This window comes from Pseudopipra pipra, chromosome 2 (assembly GCF_036250125.1).
Source record: "Pseudopipra pipra isolate bDixPip1 chromosome 2, bDixPip1.hap1, whole genome shotgun sequence".
Lineage (NCBI taxonomy): Eukaryota > Metazoa > Chordata > Aves > Passeriformes > Pipridae > Pseudopipra > Pseudopipra pipra.
In genome coordinates, this window is record NC_087550.1 from 34,152,482 (window position 1) to 34,169,279 (window position 16,798).

At 37.4% G+C, this 16,798-nt stretch overlaps 1 protein-coding gene across 27 annotated transcripts in view; it reads left to right on the plus strand.

The window, feature by feature from the left end:
- Window positions 1-16,798, plus strand: part of DLG2 (discs large MAGUK scaffold protein 2) — a 998,134-nt gene that overhangs the window by 368,852 nt on the left and 612,484 nt on the right. The window contains exon 1 of one of the 27 annotated variants that reach the window (XM_064644955.1): window positions 1,563-1,896. The exons of 24 other annotated variants lie outside the window; for them this stretch is intronic. In XM_064644955.1, coding sequence (XP_064501025.1) covers window positions 1,795-1,896 — 102 coding nt within the window. In that variant the 5' untranslated portion in view covers window positions 1,563-1,794. Of the gene's footprint in view, window positions 1-1,562; window positions 1,897-16,798 lie in introns of those variants that run through there. 2 more of the 27 variants (XM_064644960.1, XM_064644965.1) reach the window with 2 other exon arrangements.

Below are 16,798 nucleotides of genomic sequence, written 5' to 3' on the forward strand. Positions count from 1 at the left end.
ACAATAATCAGAAAACATTATACCAAGTTGAAATTTAGCCACACACAAAATTTGGTTAAAAATAAAGTGTATGGTAGTAGCAATAGTAGGATCAAAGCTGTTCAAGAAACTGGTTCTTATATGTTTTTGAACTTTGCAAAGCAAATGTAAGTTATACTGAAGAAATTCTACTTCAAGTTTAGATATATGCATACATGCAACACACACGCACATATCTATATTTACATAAGTATAAAATCTTAATAGAAGAGGTTGGCTACGTTAGGGTCTGCAGTCTCAGGCAGCTCTTTTTAAAAATTCTGTACTATTCACCCTCTCTACTGCTTGATCTGGCTGCACACAGAGTCCTCCATTTGCCATTTTCTCTGTTTTGTTGTATAACATATTTCTACTTTGGGTTTATTACAGAAAATTGTTTCAGTTGTGACTTAAGAACTCACTTGCAATTGCCAGGGAGACAAGCTGCTCTCATTTCTTTAGAAAGAGTTTCTAATTTGATGGGCAGAGCTTAGTGAGTCACAGAAAAGCAGGGTCAGGGCATCATGAAACAACTGCTCGGCTTACCTTGCTATCAGCTGTGGAATCATTGAGGACATCACTTTACTTTCTATATCATAGCCTTTTCATTTTATATTTGTGTGCCTGCCATGACCAAACCTAAAACTGGGGGATATATTAATCCAACTTTTGATATAAATAATCCTCTTAAAAAGCACAGCTAGTGATTTGCTCATCCAAGTGCTTTATTATGCATTTTCAGCTAGTGTTGCTTTAACTGAAGGAGCAGCGACAGCTGTAACTGAATCCAAACCAGCGTTATGCTTCCAAACTTCTTTAATTATTGCATTTCTGGAATACAGCAAGGCATTTGCAGGTTGCAGGGTAGTACTACTAGATGGAGTCATTAATTATATTGCCTCAGAGTTTAAAGAGGGTTGAATTTTTAGCTTCGTGCTGTAGCATTTTCTCTGTAACTTCATATCTTTATTCAGTGTCTCCTGCAATCCTTCAACCTGTCTATTTGTAAATTTGTGCCTGGAGAAAGCTCTCATGTGGCAAACCAGGATTGGATAAATGTTGCTTGTATTTCTCTTATTGCATACTCCCAGCATCTGGGATTTTCAGCTTTGAGTACAGTTTGTTTCATGCTGAGATTCATTTTTTGGGGGAAGCAAAGGTCATCGCTTCTTCGGAGTTACAACTGATTTGATTCTTTTTCACGGGGAGGCGCTGGGAAGGGAATCCTTACTGGAATGCATATTGATAAAGGCTGAGGATTCTGGCTTCTTAGATAAGTAATTTTTTTTTCTCTTCTCTCCACACTATGACTATGTATTGCAGCAACTCACTGGCTTTTTACCAAATCAGGAGCTGCAGTATTTTTCTTCCGATGGAATAATTTCAGCCCACTTCAGCTAGCATGACAATCTTATGTGATTGTTATGAGTAGGCGTTTACATCCTTTTACATGCTAATACTGCCACACCTGCTAGTCCCCCTCATTTCCATTTCTCTTTTTTTTTCCTTTTTTTCTTTTTTTTTTTTTTTTTCCCGATGTGAAAACTAATTTCCCAGTGGAAGGGAAATCCTGAGAATCGTGATCAATGCTGCATCGTTGATTCATCAACAAAGAAGGGGATGGCTGAATGGGACCCAGGTAGAGATTCAAGCAGGCTGCTTCTGACCAGCAAGAGAAAAGCTAGCTGTTGAGCAGCATATGTTACCACTCCATGTGCTGTGTTAGCTACTTGTTTTCAGCCTTCAGTAGGCTGCCACTACTGCAGCACTAAAGGAATGTGCCCTATTGTTAAAAATACTGACTGCTTTACACCAATGATTTGCCACTGCAAAGTTGCATGCACCAACAACACTTTATCGTTGATGTTTGGATGCAAGGTAGGATGTGGTTAATATATTTAAATGCATGCTGTAACTCCTTTGAATATCTGTGCTGTTTAATTTCGTTTCTGACTAGAGATTTCAGTGCAAATTATGATCTGTTGGCTATATATTAGGGCTTACAGCTGGTATGTTTTAAATGTTAGGAAAAAAGAGATCACAAGTAAATCTTTCTTGTTTCCCAGGGTTATATGAGTATAGATTTACATGGGAGAATCTAACGGATTATGAAGCATTTGTTTTAGAGTTGATTGTATACTTAGCTAACAGTGCTAAGATTGCTAAACCACTACTCTGCCATTTGCCTGGCTTTATTGATTTGGATGTGTATACTGTCATTACAAAAACTGAATCCAGCGAGATTGAATATATTTTTTCCATTTATATTGCTGACATGGTTTTTAACCAGAAGAGCAATAGTGAAGTATACAGCCCTGCACTTCTCTGTAAGAAAGAAACAAAGTAAGCTCCTGAACCCATTTTTAAGTCTACAGAAATATCTTTTAAGTAAGTGTTTTCTTCTTGGGACTGGACAATCGTTTAATTTTTCATTTAAATTTAAATCATAAGGTGGCGCAGTTAGCCAGAGAAGTTTTTTTTCTGGCTGTGTAATGCAATCCCATCCCACTTTTTTTTTAACAAAAGTGCTGGATTGGAGTATATTTTTCCCCATATGCATAATGACTTGATATTTGAGTATAACCAATGTTGTTTTTCATTTTACTGAAATAATTAAAAAGTATGACATGTTTTTAAAACTTATTGGTTTTGGGTAAACAAGTTTGGTTCTTGGATCAATTATAATGATTTTACAAGGGGCTTACAGATTTTGTCCCAGTCCTTTTCTTTGCTATCCTTAAATACTGAATGATATTAAAACTGTTCCTTTATTTCTAAATAGAGTAGGAAATGAGCAGTTATATATATATATATATATATATATATATATATATAAAGATTGATAGTAATTATTTTAAATCATCTGTGTAACTTTGCTAATCCTCAAAAACCTCTAAGCCACAAAAATCAAATTCTAGTTATAGAGTCCACAAACTAGGGAAGACAATATGATTTTATGATTTTCTATGTGACAGAGTAACCTAAATAAAATGAAGAAACTTTGTGAAATAGGTTATAGATGACTTAATGCTCCCTAAATGTAGTTCAACTATAAGTTAATGACAGATCATATATTGCTTCATATAATACACTTTAACTCAAACTAGGTTATAGTCAAACATATACAAACTATTTGTCTACATTCTGCTTTTCCTCTAACTATGGCCTGCCTCCATCTCTGGTTACTTCAGACTTTCCTGAACTAAAGTTTCTTGTTTCTTCATTTCTGTTTTAAACAGGCAAATATATGTTCTATTAGTGAAAAGGTTATAATTTAATTGCTGTGTCACGATGCTACTAGTGATATAAATAGCATAAAGAGTTTAACAGTTTAGAAGGTTTTTTAATTTGAATTTTTTTATAAGAACGACTTATATTTTTTTTTTTTACTTTAACTTTAAAAACTTAAATCCTCTTTTTTTCAAGTGTTAAATTCTAATTAATAAAGATGAATTGTTAGTCAGAGGGGAAATTAAATGCAAGCCACCCTTCTAGAAAGGTAGGCCAGCGGCCTAGGGACTACTATCCAATTTGTATTCCTGCCTGTAAGTGTGATTTTCAAAGGATATTCTTTGATGAACTTCAGTTCTTTCATGATTTTCAGATCCTGTTAGGAGGAAGTAAGAGAATAAAAATCATAAATTTCAAAACTTTTTCCCCTCCTCTTTCTTTAGTGCTTCAGGCTCATTACATTAGTCACAGTCAATGTTTTATCTTCTTGTGGTGTTGTATGAACCACTTCTCAAATGAAAAGTGGATGTGTGGGATAGTGATCATTTTCAGAGAGATGAGAAGAAGAATGAGTGAACTGATTTATCTTGGGCTGGTTCAACACATGTCAGATTACTACCCTTTGATACCATCATCAAGCACGTGTGAGCTACACCAGTATGTGTACAGAATATCACCTCACTTCAAATACCTTTTCCTCATTTCTGTTTTTTCTGCAGCCCGTATCTAAATACATGACTTTTGCTTTGGACAACATAGGGTTATATTTCTAGATTTATGGGTGCAGATCCATTGTTAACAAGAAAAAAAGTGTCAATAAGAAGTAAAAAGTGTTTCTTTTTAGGAAATCTTTTAATTACATGGCATGAAGTCGTGGATCTAAGCATGATCATAATATTATGACTTCTACTAACATGCGGTTCTTGAACTCAGGAGAGGGAGTAATATCCTGGAGTGACAGTTTATATTATGGGTGACAGAGGAGAAAATAGGTCCTCAGAATAGGAGAGTTTTAAAGTGTAGATAGTGGAGTAGACAACAGAGGAATTCAAAGTACAGGCAAATATCTCCAAGTGTTAAAATAACCAGGTCAGGTTATTAACTGGCTCCTTCCAAAATGACAGTGCAAGATATAGGAATGAAATATTGCTTACACTCTTGATTTACAGTTTTTAATTTTAATTTTGTGTCAAATACAAACTTCTATTCCTATGGGCACAGAAGTGAGTGAGAGAAATGCACCACATCAGAACCATCACACCCATTTTTATCTGTTCTTCATGCAATAATTTTACAGTCTTCTCACTCCTAACAGGTGGTTCCAGGGAGTTAGTGTTCATGTCTTACTACACCATATGTTGCAAAGAAGGCAGTGGAGGAGCCCTCACTGTGCCTGTGAGAAGCTTTCCTTGTCAGCTTGATTTCCTGGAGTTTGATAGTTGACCTTGTCCTGGACTTTTCCTTTCAATGATGTCCAGCTTTATGATCCTTGACCTTGAAATTGCAAATAATTCAGAGCAGTTTAATTTGAAAGACAGGGTAGTGTCTACCTGAAATGCCACAATTGCACTTTAACACACTTGAACACTTTTCCCATTTCTAGTAGGGAAGTACCAGTGTTCCCATCACAGCAGTACAGAGACGAGGAAGAGAGGGGATAAGCAGGTTTTAAAATATGTCCGTCAGGTGCCAGGAGGTGTATTGCAGAACTATCTTGTTCATAATCTTCCAGGATTGGCACATGCATGTATATTCCCTGAGTCCTAGGGATGCTTCACAGCTACCGGACAGATTCATGTCCATACATTGAAGGATGATTTTTGTGTGAGATAGATCTACATTCACAGATCTCTTTTAAGAGGAGTGCCTAGACATATATCAGATTCTCATTGAAGATGCTGAAACTTAAATGCATGCTAAAATGTCAGTATGTGCTTACTCACTTTGCTGAATTTTTCGTTCAGTATTGCTGAAGATTTATCTCCAGGCTCTTAATATCCTGTTCATTTTGCTCTTATTAAGAGAGCCAGGAAGGAATTTCAGATTGACTGATATATTTCCTAAATTATATTTCAGCCACAATTCTGACTCTCGTATGGAAGTGTTATTCTGTCTTACCTCTTTTACTTCTATGTACTGAAAATAGATATTCAGGAGATTCTACTGAAAGATGAATGTCTTCTCTGTTTGTTGACCTTGACCAGCTATTTTGATAAATCCTACTTTCCTTTTGATTTAGGTTTATTTTTATATGTGTCCTAGCATAATTTAATTTTTTTTTAAAGGGGTAAGATATACTTACCTCTCTACCCTGTCCCTTTTTTTTTCCTCCTAGCACTTCTATCTCAACAGGTCCTCCAGCACAATAGCTGGTTTTGGTAGCTTTTTTTTCCTACTGTTTCTCAGTTTTAGCTGAAGCAGCCAAATAGTGACATATTCCTCTATCCAAGGTGAGCATGCAAGTATGCACACTTGTTTCTTCAACTGCCAAAACTTCTATACTTGACATTCATATTCATTATTTTTATCATTATCAAACTACTAGAAAACTACTAGTTTTCTGTACTGATATTATTAGTCTCTTGAATAAACTCTGGTATGTTACATAGTTCTTAACTGAGAATAGTCTCTATATTGTCATAGTCTAGAGCTGGTTATTGTAAGAAGCAGCAATTTGAGATGACTGAAAAGTACTTCAACTAGGCATGATACACTGCAGTCCCTCTCAAGGCCTTCCATGCTTTAGTTTCTTATGTATCCACATGAATGCAAGCACAATGGATGCAATTAGTTGGAATATTCATTTGAATTTTTTTTACATTAATCCCTCAGCCCTATCCATGTGTCCCGATTTATTTTGCATTACAGAGCAGGCTTGGAGTGTGAAAACAGGATGCCTTTTTGATGAAACTAAGTAGAAAGATTCACTCCAGAAATACATCAAGTATTCTGCAAAAATCTTATGTATATTCAGTTTATAAAAACAGATTAACACTATTTCAAAGTATAACACAAAACATATGTGTGATGATGTGGTTGAGTCCTTCTTACCAGTTCTTCGTTTTGTGGATCCACCCCTGCTGCTTGCAGATGCGGATATAACCTCTGACTCCACCGATGTATTTAATTTCTGATTTTTTGGGGGCCTGAACTGGAGAGATGTAAAACTATCGTATATTCATGATTATGCTGACTTCTGTGATCCATCTACAGAGGCCAATATATCGTATAGGGTTCCAGAACCTTTGAAAGAGTTTGCTGCCTATTCATAGACAATCAGCAGAGTAAGTCAGCTGGAACATTGCTGCTATTTGCTATGCATAACATTGATAGTGGAACTGAGAAACCTACTTCCACATATTATTCTTGTTAGGCTACTGTGGTGTTAAAATAAAAATGCTCAGCAATAGAAGGAGCTACAGAGGAGATGCAGGATTGCCACTGGCAAGAGACTCGGGGTATGATCACTTGAATCACAGAGGATTTGTATATTAGAGTACAACGCTCAAGGCAGGGAGAGTTTTCTTCTCTGGCATTGCATCTATGCAAGCTAGACATGAGGTGTAAGCCCAAGCAAATTTATGTGACTGTATCTTTTTATTTCTGTTAGGCATTCCCTAACCTCCTACAGTTTAACACTCCTGGCTGAAGAACAACTACAAGCTTGCTCCAGCAGTTCCCACCCATCATTAATGAGTGTGGGAAAAGAGCTACATATTGTACTCAAAGGCCATCAGTCTGAGATCTTCTGAGGCCAAAGTAGCAGGTTATAAGGGACCTTGGGACCTTGCCAAGAACCTTTCCAGTATAAAAAAGTTTATAAAGATGCATCCAACTCTTCAGAACTTCTTGTTCCCCACCAGTGAGCAGCATTGCACTGGTGAGGTACTCTGGTGCCAGAGAGGAGTTGACAGCGACTTTGTAAGTCGATCCCAAGTTTATCTTGAACTTAGTGTGGGTGCTGCAGAATATTACATGAGACACAGGATTGCAGAAGCCTAAGGAGAGGTAGGAGGCAGCACCGGGAGGGTTCTGGTGCAACAAAAGGAGGAAGGACGATGTAAAGTCAGCAGCTTAGGGGTAGGATGAGAAGGCAGTGGCCTGGGCAAGGGTCCTGAGGAGGCAAGAAGAAAAGGAAGCAGTACTTTTAAGGTCTGGCTAAATTGAAAATGTAAAAAGTACTTATATCATGAACTTTCTGAAATTGTAGGCCCATCCCCTCAATCATACAGGACTTATCCAATCACTGGTTAGGGAATGCAAACAAGCGTTACCGTTTTGTCTTATTTGAATTGAGCTCACTTGCCAGCTGTCACCCACTGGCAATGGCTAACATCTGAGGGGGAAACGTCAAGGAATGTTTCAAAAAATATCAGAATCAGATGTTAGAAATATTTCTGTTTGTATGAGAGTACAATGTCTCATTTTCTGCCACTACCCTGCCCACGAACTCCCTGCACGCTGTGAAGGAGCTGGGTGGCTGGTGGGAGATTCCCTGAGACTGTTCAAATTAAGAAAACAATGCTAAAAGTGGCTTTTTTAATTAAGGTGTTTGGGTTCTTTTTAAAAAAAAATTATACACTGAAGGAAAGTTCTGTTGAAGGTGAGATCCTCAGTCCCTACATCATTTTGAATCAGTGGCCTTTTTTCCACATTTTGCCAGAGTATCTTCTAGCTGCCATCAGTAGCTGGATACTGGACTGGATGTCTCACAATGCTTGCTACCATAGAATCATAGAATGGTTTCTGTTGGAAGGGATCTTAAAGACTGTCTAGTTCCAGCCCTATCTTGTTGTGATGCTTCTGTCATCACAACAAGAATATTCACTGGTAGTGCAGCAGTGGAGTCTGATTTTCACCACTCTAGATTACTTAAAAATCATCTGAAACCAAAGGACACTATGAATACCCTCTGTATTGTACCTGTGAACATATAGCCATAGCTGGAAATGGGTTTCTTTTTTAAGCTAGTAATAAAGAGCTGATGTGGTTCCTAAGCACTGCAATAAAGTTTACCTGTGGAAAAAGTAGGACAGGAGGCACATAGCTAAGGGTTACTGAATGTTTTGAAGAAGTTCAGAGTTTTCTCAGACACTTACTTTTTAAAGTATATTTTTCCTTTAAATTATACAAAATAATTACATAAAATGAGGTACTTTCAAATAGAAATGACTTGATGCACAGCTACTTGAGCTTCTTGATTTTGCAAACTAATTATTGACTAAGAGAGGGCTATATATAGACATTCATCTTAGCAGTAAAAGATGTCATAGAAGAGAATGGTGATAAAGAAGTGTTATATAAATATATTTAAGTGATAATAGCAATAGAACTGAAAACTGTCACTGAACAGTTCTCCTGATCTTTGAAAAGGAGCTTTTATGTTTCCAATGTAGCTGTCAGAAATATTCTCATTATTAAAATATATATATTTATTACTTTCACTTTTCTGATTATATTTCATTCATCTTTAAGCATTTGATACTAATAAGCATTAAGGACAGGATTTTTTAAGAGAGACTAGCTGTGGGTTGTGTTGAATGTAATGGAAACCTGAATGAGAAGAAAGATTACTGATGGGAATTCCTCTGACTCCCTGTAGAAGTTAATGATCTATAATCCCAGGAGAGATGGCACAGAATGATTTGATGAAGTATTAAGGCAGTTTGTGCTATTCTTTTGAGTCACTTGGCTATTGACTGTACTGAGAGTATCATTGAGAGGTAAAAACCTTCACAGAACTTCAATGAAGAATTGTACCCATTAGCTACTCAGATGATCCCCACCAAGTTGTACATGGCCAGAAATCAGGTTTACTGGGAAAATGTCTGATGCTCAGTGGAACAGAAAAGTTTTGGTTTTCATTTTTCTTCAAACTGACATTTCAGAAACCTTGATTTTGAGAATCCTGACACATCGCTTTAAGGAGATTTCCTTTAGGAGATGCTGACAGTTATTCAGTGTAATTAAGATGGAATATGCCAAATATGAATGTTCAGAAAGATGTAAGCTGGTGTCAGCACTGAAGTCCACACAATGAATCACCTGGAGGCTCTGTAGTTGTGGCAAATGTGGTACAGAGCCTGGGTCAGCACATACTTGCCAGACAAGGAATGTAGACACCTCATTTATTTGGAAGTCGTGAGCTCATCCCCTATGGAAACAGACCTGTAACTGCAGACCTTGGGCCAGCTGCAGAAATTTTAGAATATACTTATATTAGGACTAATAAGTATAGTCAAGCACTCAACTCCCAACATTCAGTGTTACAAAATTGTTAATTTTGTTCATTAGCTGTTCATTAGCTTGGGCTGATCCCAAGCTCTTTCAAGACAATTTGTAGGCATGGCTTGAAGGATTGTTCATTCCAGAAACTCTTTCCAAGAGACAATATGGATGGGACTGCATCAAGGAAGATTACTTGCAACCTATCTTCAAACACCTCCAACCGCTGCCCCTTGCCTTTTTGTGATATTTGGGATCCTGTGACACACTTCAGTTTCATTGAATAAAAATACTACTTTAGTAGCAACATGGATATGGATATAAGCCTCTCTCAACCACTTGGTCCAGGAACCAAGGATCATGCTAAGAAACATATGTATTTAGCCCAGTAGATGTAGTATAAGGTCTCAGTCATGATTCCACATCTTGGACTTTAAAAAATCTAACAAATAGGGCAGAGACCATGACAGCTCTGTCAGGCTTGGTTCTTCTTGACCTGCAACCACCATACATGTGACAGTCCACCTGGAATGTACCCAGGTATATTGTGTTGGAGATCCAAGCCCAAAACTGCAAGAAACTTGTGTTGAATTCATTCAAAGGCAAGAGACCCCATGTCCAGCACAGACAGGTACTCCGCCCTTGAATACTTCCCACCATCTTAGCTATATCCATTTACCCTTTACCAGCTACGGATCCTTCATGTAAGAGAGGAGTTTAAATTCAGTAAACTAAAGTGTTTCATAGCTATAAAGGCATTTAAATTAGTAATACAAGCTTGCCTACCACCTTGTAAGACTTCTATGGCTTATAACAATCACCTGTTAACAATATGTTGTTAAACTCTGTTATTCATTGTTTATGAGAAGTATTGTCAGTTGGCTGTGAGATGACTTGGAATTCTTATATATCCCAGGGAAATCCCAGTCTGTGTAAAATATAGTTCCATAACTGGATAATCACCTCCATAAAATATCACAGAAATAGCCTCTGCCAGAGAGGGTTCTGTGACCTTGATTTAGGACAGGGAATGGGAACTCCGTATTTCTATTTCTGGCTCTCACATAGAATTCCTGTTGTGGAATTTTCTGAGGAAAACGGTGCCTTGCATCTCTTTCTAGAAAATCAAGTTGATAATACCTGTCTCAGAGGAATATTGGGAATTAATAGTTATTGTATATAAACAGCACTGAAATTAAATGAACAGTGTAAGTACAATGCAGCATTGGTTTAAAGGATCAACATAAAGCCATGGTTAGGCAAAGATAGGGGAGGATATAAGTGAAAATAGAATGACATTAGTGAGAATCAGAGCATTTCCTCCTCCTCCTTTTTTTCTGTCCATCCCTCTTCCCACAGTATTTATTTCAGCTATACCTTGAAATACTATTATTCATCCTTTTTTTAAAGTTCTTCCTCTAGGTCCGAGCTTTAACATCCCTTTTTTGTTTGTGGTTTTTGTTTGTTTGTTTATTTTTATTATTATTATTTGTTTGGTTGGTTGGGGGTTTTTTTGTTGGTTTGGTTTTGTTTTTTTTTCACTAGCAAATAGTTGTAGATGAATTGCAAGTCCCTGAAAAAGTGGGTTTGAAAAGAAAGTGCTGACAGGTTCTTATCTCCACCCATCCAAGTGGTGCTACTATCACCTAATTTATTATACAAAATTACTGAAGGGGAGGAGCAATTTCAAGAACTCTGGTTATTTGAGTTTTTGTTTTGTAAAGATTATTTAAAAATAGTCATAGGATACATGAGAAAGGAAGCTGACAAGCAGATGAACCTTATCTGTTATAAGGAGGCAAATTAGTAACTGCATCACGCAAATCTTGTGAGTGTTCAGGAATTGTGGTTAGGTTGATTGCTGGGAGGGACATTCAACCCAGTTCAGAGGGCCATATGGCTCTCAAACTACACATTAAATACCAGATTCTGCAGCCTACAATAAATTAAGCAAAGCATGGTAGAGTCCTGTCAAATCCAAGACACAACAATCTGCAGAGCTGTGAGGGAAGGTCTTTTAGATGTTCTTGTAACAGTGTTTGGCATTGTACCTCTAAAATAAATTTATACTTTTCCTACTCATTACATTCCCTTGCTGTGTTAGTATTTGCCCTTGGATTCCTGGTCCTTAGCATAAGAAAGATAATAAATTAGCTTGTAGGAACTAATCACTTGATAGCATAAGAAAGCATATGAAATTTTTGCACTGGCAAAGTTAACTGAGGACTAACATTCCAAACACAGTAGTTTGGGATATAAAATAACCAGGACAATATGTTTTCATAAGATAAAGTTTGGTGATACATTTGGAAACATGTATTCCTTCCCAGAACAATTAAGAAAACTCAGGGGAGGAGGCGAGAGCAGAGGAGGGAGAAGAAGATGACCTAGAAAATGCACTTGCGGGTCTAATTTTGTGTGTATGTACGTATCACAGAGGAGACTCTTGCACCTCCTCCCTTAAAGCCCTGGTGTTTTGCGCTCTTTTCTATATGCATCAACCCCCACGTGAGTTCCAGACATGCAGATCTTTAATTTTCCAGCATTAAGGGCCTGTCTTTTCAGTGTCTTGAAGATCACAGCCCTGTAAAGGTGTTGGAAGCGAGTAGAGAGAGGGAATAGAGACTTTGTGAATTCAGGGGATGGCAAGATCTGGTTATAAATAAGTAGGTTTTGTATTGAAAGTGTTATTGTTGCAGGGCCTTCACGCTTGCTTCCTAAGGTCAGGTGCAGCTCACAGAGCTGGGACTTGAACCTCAGGCTATTGCATCATGTGCTGAAGCCAGCTTCCTAAAACAGAGGTTTAATTTGCTGTCTACAATTGCCTAATCTGAATGGAACTGATGTATAAAACTCTTACTGATGCTGGATTGCTATGCTTTTTTACAGAGCATTAGCAACTACTACTTTCCCGTGTAATTGGAATAAAAACATTCAGTGTGCTGAGCCAGAGAAATGGAGATGCTCTCAAAGTAATCCACATTCTGCGTGCAAACACCAGCTGTTTCTTGACTATTTTTATTCACCAGGAGGGACAGCATAGGGCTCCATGAGTTAATAAAGTTTCAGTTGTTAGATGAGAGTTAGTTGTTCTGTAGTCTGATGATTTTTCTTCCACTGTCTTCAGTTACTCATAAAAGAAAGAAACCCCGATAGGAATGGGTCAGCTCACATTATAAGAATGCATACAAAGTAATCACAGAATCATAGAAATGTTGATTGGAACAATGACCTCTATAAACGACCTCATCGAAATTTCACCAAAAGCAGGAGAAATGAGAGGTAATTTAGCATGCAGCTGTACACCCCTCTTTGCAGAAGACATGGTTTGGATTTTAAGTAATGTCAGGTGAAATTCCTCTTCAACTAGACTAGAAGGAAATATGGAAAGCACAATTCAATGTTTAAAACTAGAGAAAGGAGGTTAAAAGTTCTGAATGTTAGTCTCTGTTCAACTGATCCAATAGAACACGTATAGAAAGTTGATTTGGCCTCTTTTGATTAAAATTGAGGGTGTTGTCAGGAGCCACGATAGTAGTGGCTACTGTCACAGGGGTAGGCTTCACCTTTTATGCCTCAGTTTCTAAGTAAGTTTCTAAAAATGTTCAGGTAGTGTTTGTGAAACTCTAAGGTCAAGATCCTTGAGATAATTAAATACCAACCCCCTTGGCTTTTGATAGGAATTAAGTACCTTCTAAGGATCTGCCCATGCAGCACTTCTCTTTCTTCAGTGCTTCCTTCATTCAGCCCATGCCTTATCTCCTTTGCTTTGCTTTACTTCACTTCTCTGATATACATATATGCCTTCTCTGCTGTTCCTGTCTCTTACTTTAAATTCTTTGTTAGACCCCAGGTCAGTGGATGTGGTTGAGAAGGTTAGGGAAGTTAAGAGGGTGTTTGTAGAGCAAATGGCAGACAGGAACAGGGAAATGTGTCCATACCCTCTTACATATGTGGACATGCACACAAACAGGTCACTAGACTCTGCACTTACCTGTCAGATTAGCAATACTCCCACTCTCAATTCTGAAAATTTGTTGACTGTAGGCCTTGGATGAAATGGTGAGTGGGTGGAAGAAGTGGAATGTCTGTTTAAGGCTGTAAACTACATTTGAAAGTGTCAAAAATGTTTGTGATGCAGAGGTCTATTTGCCTAATATAGAAAGTGCACATTGTCACATCCCTGAAATTTCTTATGCAAGAGTGAGAAGTCAAAGAGGTGTTTGAATGCTGCAGTAAATAATAATATGACTTGTTGCCAAAACTCTAATAAGTTAAATCCTGCTAATGTATTTAAAGCATTTCTTTCTTAAGAAGGTTATAACTCCTTGAATTAATTGAACTAAATTTAAAATAAGGGAAGAAAAGGAAAGAAAGCAGATTCTGCTTTGAATTTCCTGCACAGTTTATTCCCCTAGTTAGATGGTAAGAAGCTGATGCAGAGACTCAAATTAAGACTGATATCATATCATAGTGACATACCTCCATGTTAGTAATTTCAGATTTTACTAAACCTTTTAAATGATTGATTTAAAGACCAAAGCACAGTACTTAATAAGATTCTATCCCTTGGTGGAGTTTAGCTTCAGAAACTAGGGTTAGGGCTTTTTATTGAGATGCTTTTCTCAGACCTCAGTCAGAGTTGGTACCTAAAGAAATTTGATTATTTGGTCTGAACATATTGCTACCTTTTTAAGGGGTGCAAGGCCCCAGAATATTGGCTTCTTTTGCTTTTCCTATAATTAAAAAACTCCACAAAGCATTAAATGAGTATTTAGCACAACACTACAAGTGGTCCCCTGGTATCTGTTGGATTTTAGTTGAATTTAGGGCCATCAAGTTTTGGCACAAAATTTACCAGAGGTGACTAATGTAGTCATGCATAAGGTGGCTTTTTAAAGTACAAGTTGCAAAACAGATAAATTAGAGTAAACACAGCATTTCGTTGGTCTTCCTTAGCTATTATATTGTTATCTTCTGCATGTGAATAAAAGTTCTGATAATCTTCATTCACCAGCTGCAAACCAAAATTCATTTTCCTGGTGTGACTAATAAGGAATGGGGTTTTTTTCGTTCAAAAAGATTACTGTGTACTGCAAAGAAAAAGAAAATAATGAAGCTGTAGCAGGACAAAAGAGAAGATGCTGAAAAGAGCTGGTTTTGAACTTGTTAGTCTGCAAATTGCATTTTCTGTGTGTGAAGTTTTGAAAATGAAATTAATTTCTCCCCTTTATAATAAGTTACTTGAACCTATGGTGTGCAAGAAAATTATTCTATGTCTGACACACACATGTTTATGTATATATTATGTTACAGTGCCATTCCCAGAAGTGAAAGACCTTCTAGGCACCTATCATGTTTATGGTTTAACAGGTGAGATCCCAAAAGAAGAGCAAAGCTCTTTTTTTTTTTTTTTCATGTGTTATCACTAAGTATTAAAAGCTATAAATATGAGCAGAGACACCTGAGCTTGACAGCTTTTTTGGTTGGAAACAGCTACTCCTGGTCATGGTGACCTACTAGCAGTGTTTGCTATCAACTACAGCTGTTTTCATCTCTTCTTTGACTGTAGATAACCCACTGGCCTTGTCTACAGAGTTGATACAAAAAACCATTTAGCAGCTGGCTGCTTGACCCCTAAGATGGGTCCAGACTACTTAGAGACACATTGACTTGCTCCTGTTCCCTGTGCCAAAATGCACCATTATGCTCTGCTGCTGTCTACAAAGATCACGTTCAGGTGCAATCCCACAACAGAAAACACATTTTAGAAAAAATGCGCTTTGAAAAACTGGCGAGTGAAAAAGGCTCTGATTTTTTTTAAGGAGCTCTGTAACTGTTGCTGTATATTTTTTTGGTCTGAATGTTTTCATTTTAAAAAAATCCTTTAATAAGTCTATTGAGAACTTCTAGTCACTAACCTTAGGGCAAAATTATATTGTACTGCTTGATATTTGTGCTGAGAATGCCTCTGGAAATGGGCTGTCCCATCTCTTTGTCACATACATGGTGTGGCTTGAACTAAGAGAAGACAAGGGAACTTGTCCTATGTGTCTTCGTGACAGTTCTTTCCTTCTTCTTGTCTCTTACATGAGTGCAGGTGAGCCTTGAAGAGAGATGTCTGTTTGGGCTACCCGGCTCCTTCAATCCACAAGTCCTGATCTTTTGAGACTTTAGGAGCAAAGCCAAAAAGTAAGGTTTTCCCCTTCAAGTACAAAGAGAGGCTTTGACTTACCTAGAAACAAGATAGCTGTACTGTTCTCAAACGCTTTAGAAAGCCTCATATGAGTAGTATAGAGTAGAGATAAGGAGGTCTTCAGTGGACATGAAGGGAGAAATATGAAACTGGGGAAATATTGCTAGTGTGGATTAACTTTCTCTTGATTTCAGTTGATAATTTTGTTGGATTCCAAAGCTCGGTACAAACTTCTCAATGAGAAGCTTAAAGTCCGGGTTTTCCTACCAGAATATCTTTCATGGAATGCTTTTCTCTGTATATGAAAAACAAACATGGATAACAGTAATGACAATAAAAAATACCTGGTGTAGCCCTTGTATGTGGGTGGTTGATTTGGTTGTGTTTTGTTTTCCTGGCTTGAGGAACTATACACTTCTTTTATCTCAAAAAAAATTAAAATTTACAAGAGCTCCACTTTCTAAGATACAGTGTATTGTTTTCAAAATAAACAGCTCCTTTTCTCTAGAAAATTTTGCAATGTATTTGAAAACCCAAGAAACCCATGACATTTTCCTATCTTCATCCTATGACGAAATAGTAACCTATCATCCTGTGCACCCACTTGATTTTTCAAGGGCTTCACTTGGATACTCAAAAACTGTAGAGCCATTGATTGTCATTTGACCTACTGTAAAATCATATTTGTTGTTATTGTATCTTTCAAACTGACTGAACTAAGCAGTGGTGTGTGACTGTTTACTCTTAACTGTATAAAATGTTAACCCTTGCCTCAAGGAGACATTAGACCTCTGATTTCTTTTATTCCTGGCCCTGCCACAGACTTCTGTGGCTTCAGTGCATGACTTGTTACTATATATATGTGCCAGGTATTGTATTATTTAATGCTACTATCTAGTTCTATTTTCAACATCATGATTGATGCTTGCAGGTGATTCAGTTTTATGCTGATTTCGCCAAAAGCAGTAGCAGTATTGTCATTGTGTGGGCACCCAGATGGGATTGTATTAAGCAAGTAATCTACTGCAAAAATATTCTTTCAGTCCAGCCAGTGACAGAGGTAGGAACAAAGCAAACACAAGGCTAAGTGAGGAGTTCCAACCAGCACCTTTTACCCCCCAAGTTTCC